Below are 7328 nucleotides of genomic sequence, written 5' to 3'. Positions count from 1 at the left end.
AGACCCAGCAGGTTAATTTACCCCTTGATAGTGTACAGGCCTCATTTCTTAGTGCTGTACCCCCTGCTGCTATGTCAGCAGTTTCTGACCTATTGAAAAACATAATAACCGCAATGGCTGCAGCCTCCCCAGGGCCCAGTGTGACACCAGCTGTTTTCCCTCCTGATCCTTCTAGTCAGGATCCGGATCCTGCTTTAACCCCCAGCAGCCATCGCCCTTTCACACCTCTCATTGAGGCACCACACGTGGCAACACGCGATCCCCAGCCCGGCCGGAACATGGCCTCTGTAACGGCCCCTCAGCCCTCAACACCCAGACTTGCCCCTAGGCACACCATACCCGAGGCCCATGCCACCCCAGGGCCTATGCTGCTCCCCCCGGGGCCTAGCGATCTCCTTCGCCAGCCGCGTGGTCCGGGTCCGACTTCCGGTGTTAACGCCATGTTAGTGACGTCACCGGAAGCGGACATCGGCACTTCCGGCTTGGCAGATTCCCGCGCGGTCGCAAGGACATCGGCTCCCGGGGCAACGCCACTTGCAGGTGAGCACCGAGAGCCGTCCTTGGCTGTTGGCGGGTTATCAGTGGGGGGTCGGAGGGGCATTAGCAGCGCAAGCAAACAGCGCAAGCGAACAGCACATTTGAACGTTAATCCTCAGGGGCATCAAAGGGGTCGCTCCATCATAAGAGGTAGTACCAGGCAGATAGCCAGTGATAGGGGTAGGGGGACACGCAGAGTTAACCCTTCCAGGGCAATGAGGCCATTACAGTTTTTACAAATGGGAGATAACGCAAATGCTGTTCAGCAGGCCGCTCCCGATATTATTAACCCACACAGGGCTGATAGTGGTTTAGTACAAGCGGCCGCTCAGCCGCATGATATTGTCATTAATACACATATGTCTGATAATAGTCTGCATGTGAATCAAGGCAATGATCGCAGTATGCATGTGAATCAAAACATTGAGCATCATTTACCGTCTCATCATTTACCATCCCCCATTGGTGTGAATGCGGTTTTGAATGGTGTGAACGTACAAGCAGCAACTCAGGGATATAATACACCCCTGGTTGGCATACATAATGCAAATGTGCAATCTTTAGGCCAGCTACAACATCCCATTATGTTAGGCATACAAGGAGTACAACCCCTTGCTCAGGGTATCCACTCCCCCATTGCAGCCACGCAGGGCGCTCATGCACACTCATTAAACCATGCACAATCAATAAGCCAGGCAAGCCATAACCCTATTGTAGACCAGCAGGGTGTGAATGCTCAGACATCTGCGAATGGACAGTCAGCGAGTCAGGGGTTTCATACACCGCTTCATATAGCTCATCCACCCCTTGCTACTGATAATCCAGACACATCCATTGGGCAAAGTGCTCGCCAAATTCTTTCTCTTTTGCAGGGGGCAATTGGATCACAAAGTGCAGAAAAAACACGGACCAACACTGCCACAGTCATGAGTGGGGCGGATGCAGGAGTAGCAGGCAGCATTACAGCAGGAGCAGCAGCCACCACTTCCACTGCACAGCAAGGGTCTTCAGGACTCGCCCTCCAAAACCAGCAAGCAGGCCAGCCCGTTTCCAGCATGGGTCAGGGACCTCCTGCCATTAGTCACGGTGAGAATGCTTTATTTACACACAATGACCATTCTTCCTCTGACTCATCCTCTTCTGACTCAGGGTCTGAGACTGACTCTTCTTTGGGTTTACAAGGGGCAGGTCAGAAGAAAATGTTTAGAATGATTAAGAAAATTTTAAAGAGGGGGGTCAAGCCAGATAATAAGCAGGACAGCGCCAGTAACACCGCCCCGCAAAACCCACCTACAGAGGTGCCAGCTGAACCTCTCCCTACCAGGGCCATCTCCGAAAGGCGAGCAGCCCTTTATGGGGACGCAAGCCCAGGAAAAATATACTCATTGCATAGACACCTGCGCAAAAAGGTGGTCAGTAGGATTCACTGTGGAAAATATGTTAATATATTTGACCTTTCGGTGGAGGCGTATAGGCAGAGAGAGAGGAGCGCTGAGGGAACAGGGCCTAAAAAATTTAAACGCCCAGACACTTTTGATGAGTGGCTCCAGTACTTCAGGGTTTTTTCCTCCTGTTATATCGAAAAGTACCCCTCCCAGAGTTTGCCTATCCTAAAATACACGGACACTATTCACTGGATTCAGCGTAATCACAGTGAAGGTGTGTGGAGGGAATATGATGCTGAGTTCAGGAGGAAAATGGCAGGAAATCCTTCCCTGACTTTTGACTCTACTGATAACCAGTTGTGGCAGCGAATGGACCCAAAAGGGGGTGCACCCGCTGCCGTAACTTCAACTCAGCAATCAGCGCAGCAGTCCTTTCGTAATACCAGAAGCAGGAAACGGGGGGGAACCTGCTGGCCCTTCCAGGACAAAAAATGCGACAAGGGTAGCGCATGCACCTTCAGACACGTCTGCAGGTACTGCTCTGGTCCACACCCTGGCAGTGACTGCATCAAGCGAAGGGACCAGACCAATAAGCCCCCTTCAGCAAACTTGGGCCAGAAAGGCGGAAACGCCAATTAAGGTACATGCCATGGCACCATGGTTGTGGGCTTACCCAGACCAGGCGGCGGCACGTATGTTATGGGAGGGTTTTTCATTTGGTTTTCATATCCCCACATTTAGGCAAATCAAGGGTAAGAGATTTAATAGGAACCTTATTTCAGCATACCAACACCCCGAAGTAGTGAGGGATAAAATTAATAAAGAAGTGACTTTAGGGCAAATGGCTGGCCCCTTTGCTGCCCCACCTTTACCTGATTTGGTCATTTCCCCGTTGGGGGTGGTTCCCAAGAAAGAGCCAGGGAAGTTTCGCCTCATTCAGCACCTGTCGTACCCAAAAGGTAGCTCAGTCAATGATGCCATTGACCCCCAACTCAGCTCGGTGCGCTATCAATCCTTTGATAGCGCACTAGACCTGGTCAGGAGGGCGGGTCATGGTGCTCTATTGGCGAAACTAGACATTGAGTCGGCATTTAGGCTTCTTCCACTCCACCCCTCAGTTTTCCATCTAATGGGTTGTAAGTTTGCAGGTGTGTACTACGTGGATCGCTGCCTGCCCATGGGCTGCTCTTTGTCATGCGCCTTGTTTGAAGCGTTCAGTAGTTTCCTTCATTGGGTCGTAGCTTCAGAAGTGGGCAGCGATCCCATAGCACACTACCTGGACGATTTTCTCATTGTAGGGAGAGCAGGCTCCGATGATTGTTTATCCACAATGAACATCATGCGCAGCGTCATGAGACATTTCGGGGTGCCCCTGGCAGAGGACAAAACGCAAGGCCCCGCGTCCTGTTTAGTTTTCCTGGGAATCGAAATCGACACCCAGGCTCGGCTCTGTAGGTTGCCACCTGATAAAGTTCAGGGCATGCTTGAGGCGGTCAGAGTGGCAGTCTCTAATGCAGTTATTTCCCTGAAACAGTTACAATCCCTGTTAGGTTTGCTTAATTTCGCTTGCAGAGTTATCCCCATGGGTCGGGTTTTTAACCGTAGACTGGAAAGACAGCTTAGTGGTAGGTCAAACCCGAAATCAAAGATAACCCTAGGGAGTGAATTGCTGGCTGACCTAGTAGTCTGGGAACAGTTTCTCAAGCGATTTAACGGGATTCGGGTCTGGCGTACCCCTCCCATGTCTAGCCAGTTACTGCACCTTTTCACTGACGCAGCTGGATCGCACGGTTACGGGGCCTATTTCCAGGGAGAGTGGAGCGCGGAGCCCTGGCCGGAGTCCTGGGCCCCGGCGGGCCTTACTCGAAACCTGACTCTCCTGGAGCTATTCCCCGTGGTCTTGGCGGTCGAGCTGTGGGGTGGGAAGTTGTCAAACAGGACTGTTGTGTTCTGGACAGACAACATCAGTGTGGTTTTTGCGATCAATAACTTGTCAGCCACCTCAGCAAAGGTCATTACCTTGCTGCGCCACCTGGTGTTGCGCTGTCTGGACCTTAACATCCAGTTCCAGGCCCGTCATGTCCCGGGCGTTAACAATGTTGTAGCTGACGCCCTGTCACGATTCGAATGGGTGACATTTCGCAAGTTAGCCCCCACAGCTGCAGCCGTGGGTTTACGCTGTCCTGATTTCCTTTGGCAGCTCGTCCTTCCTGGATAGCCTTACTGCCGTTGGTCCGCTCCTCCTTAGCACCATCCACTTGGCACGCCTATGCCCGCATGTGGTCTGAATGGGACAATTTCTGTGCGTCCAGGGGAGCCGACGCTGCTCAGGGGTCTAGGGACAACTTACATGATTGGCTGGTGAGTTTGCATGCCGCTGGGGCCCGTCAGGGGGCAATACAATCCAAATTGGCCGCCCTCTCATTTTTCTATAGGGCATTAGCCATTCCTGACCCAACCAATTCCTTTTTTATTAGGCAGGTGATCAAGGGTTGGGGCAGATCGCAGCAGCGGAAAATAGACACGTGCGAACCCATCACCCGCGACCGCCTGGAGCGATTGCTCTTGGCGCTCGACGTGGTCTGTAGATCAGATTTTGAAGCCCTACTCTTCAAAACTGCGTTTAATCTGGCCTTTGCCGCCGCTCTTAGAGTTAGCGAGGTAGTAGCACCCTCCAAGCAGGCGTCAGGGGCAGGTATACAACTGCAACATGTTAGAGCTGCCCCTGATTCCTTACTTCTTTTTCTGCCGCGATCAAAGACAGATCAGGAGGGTAAGGGAACCTGGATCCCCGTTCACCCTCAGGTGAACAGCGCATGCTGCCCGGTTAACTGCGTTAACCTTTACCTGGCTCAAAGGCCGCCTGGCCCGGGGCAATTCCTGGTCCATGCGGACGGCAGATCCCTTTCCAAATTTCAGTTCGGTAGGGTCCTAAAATTGGCGGCAGTCCAGGCGGGGCTGGACGCTAGCAGACTCGCCCCGCACTCTTTTCGCATAGGGGCCGCGACTAACGCTGTGCAAGCGGGCTCCTCGTGCGAGGACATAAAACGTATTGGGCGTTGGCGGTCCAATTGTTTCAGAACCTATGTCCGTCCAATTGTTTAATGTTTAGTTGTTAATTCAGGATACTAAACTGTTTGTCTCCACAGGCACTACCCCCGGGGTGAAGCGAATCTGGATTGTGGGCCACTCCTTTGTCCACTGGGCCTCCCTACGCTGTGCGTCCCTCCCATTTGGCCAATCCCTAGGTCTCCCTCCCAACAAGGCATCCGTTAGGTGGTTGGGTGATAGGGGGATGTGCTGGCCCCAATTAGCAGGAACCATATCTGAGGCCCTGGTACGCTGGGGGAAGCCTCACATTATTATTCTTCACCTAGGGGGTAACGATGTGGGGGCCATACCAGTTTTACAGTTGATTAAGGTTATGCAGGCAGACATTGGGTGGCTAAGAGTACGCATCCCGGGGGTCATGATAGGGTGGTCCCATATAATACCCCGTCTCCACTGGAGGCATATGTCGGCCCATACGGCGGCATACCGGGTTAGGAAGAAGATCAATGCGTCTGTAGCGAAAACCGTCACTGGGTCAGGTGGCTTCGTGGTACGGCACGAAGCCATTTCGGCTGATAGAACCGAGCTATATAGAAGGGATAAAGTTCACCTTTCAGATGTGGGGCTGGATTTATTCATAGGGGACATTCAGAGAGCTCTGTTACCCCTCCTGTAAATCGGGTCGTGGGTTGGCGGCAAGGGTACCATTAAAATGCTTCCTTGTGGCGGGAGATCCTCGGTCCGGTTGCGCAGGAGAAGGTCGCTAGGGGTGAGTGATGGCCAGACTTCCGGGGAGGGGGGTAGGCCCTCACGTGCACGTGACGGTAACCCTCCTTCCTCCCTTTTTGAGGGATGGTCACGTGATCTCTGCAACCCCTCAGCGTCATCTCCTTAGGGCAGAGACCCCTCTGCTGCTGTTCCCGTTGGGCCGGTGATCTCCTGCTGTTCTGGGTAGCTGATCTCTATGCCGCCATATATATTTTCAGTTCTATCAGTTCTATCTAGTTTGTTAGGTTAATAAAATTTTATGGCCTGTGACGGTCACAAAATTTTCCCATAAAAAGTTTGTCTGTGGTTATTTCGCACTACATTCTCATGTACATAGTTATTTAATTAAGTTATGTTAAATCCTCTCCTCTGTGAAGAAGGATCCGGTAAGCATTTAATCCCTTAATGCAGTGTAGGGCTTAGTATAAGCCTGGAGCAGTCTAAGGGTTAAGGCTGTAGGAGAGTGGGTTAGAAGAGAGAGGGAAGGTGCTGGGTGCAACATTGTTGCAATTTAGGGTAGGCCCCTCCTTACCAGTAGATAAGCCAAGTTCTCCCTTGCAACTTCCTCTTCTTCTCCGGATCCTGGCTGAAGCAGTTTTTTCCCCTCCCTCCCTTCCCCTTTTGTAATGTTTTAATGATGTTGTATTTTCGACGGCACCTTAATGGCAGGGCTATGGCTACTCACCCTAGGCCCAATAAGCCATTACTGTAGGATATGGATCTCCTCTCCCTGTTATGCGGTTTACACGGCTTGGTAACAGGGAATCCTTATCTAGGTGGAAGATCTTCTTTTCACCCTGGCGGCGGGAGATCCTCGGTCCGGTTGCGCAGGAGAAGGTCGCTAGGGGTGAGTGATGGCCAGACTTCCGGGGAGGGGGGTAGGCCCTCACGTGCACGTGACGGTAACCCTCCTTCCTCCCTTTTTGAGGGATGGTCACGTGATCTCTGCAACCCCTCAGCGTCATCTCCTTAGGGCAGAGACCCCTCTGCTGCTGTTCCCGTTGGGCCGGTGATCTCCTGCTGTTCTGGGTAGCTGATCTCTATGCCGCCATATATATTTTCAGTTCTATCAGTTCTATCTAGTTTGTTAGGTTAATAAAATTTTATGGCCTGTGACGGTCACAAAATTTTCCCATAAAAAGTTTGTCTGTGGTTATTTCGCACTACATTCTCATGTACATAGTTATTTAATTAAGTTATGTTAAATCCTCTCCTCTGTGAAGAAGGATCCGGTAAGCATTTAATCCCTTATAAGTTATTCAGACTGAGTGCATGGATTCCAGAGACAGTTCAGACATTGCTACATGTGGCTGCTGCAGACAGAGTGAGAACTTTTATTTGTACAGTGAGTGTGTCAGCCATTATCTCCTGCTATAAGATCTCCTTAACTCCATGTTAAAGAAATGCAGGAGAAAAGATAGACTAGTCATATCTGATGTGCTGCAGAGTTTGTTATATATTAAAGAGATAACCCAGAGAATAGTCTAGCAGTTGATTCTGCACAAATACACTAACTGGATTGAACAGCTGCATTACATAAGGAAGTAACTGAGTGTGTTGAGTATTCAAGAGATAACCCAGAAAAAA

General features: G+C 51.1%; 1 protein-coding gene across 1 annotated transcript; it reads left to right on the top strand.

Moving 5' to 3' along the window:
- The first annotated feature begins 649 nt into the window (after positions 1–649).
- LOC128656092 (uncharacterized) lies at positions 650–6882 on the top strand. The gene is made up of 3 exons (XM_053709779.1): positions 650–1623; positions 4123–4283; positions 5072–6882. Exons 1-3 carry the CDS (start codon positions 753–755, stop codon positions 5087–5089), a joined length of 1050 nt encoding a protein of 349 aa, XP_053565754.1. The 5' UTR covers positions 650–752; the 3' UTR covers positions 5090–6882.
- Positions 6883–7328: the final 446 nt, after the last annotated feature.

This window comes from Bombina bombina, chromosome 4 (assembly GCF_027579735.1).
Source record: "Bombina bombina isolate aBomBom1 chromosome 4, aBomBom1.pri, whole genome shotgun sequence".
NCBI lineage: Eukaryota > Metazoa > Chordata > Amphibia > Anura > Bombinatoridae > Bombina > Bombina bombina.
The sequence above is the reverse complement of the archived record's forward strand: the minus strand, read 5'-3'. Positions and strand labels throughout refer to the sequence as shown.

What these genes read in the sequence shown, in the direction of transcription:
- LOC128656092 (XM_053709779.1), top strand. Translation starts at nt 753, where the DNA reads ATGAGGCCATTACAGTTTTTACAAATGGGAGATAACGCAAATGCTGTT. An exon ending in ACCTCCTGCCATTAGTCACG is followed by an intron (nt 1,624 to 4,122) that starts GTGAGAATGCTT and finishes TTCCTTTGGCAG; the next exon opens with CTCGTCCTTCCTGGATAGCC.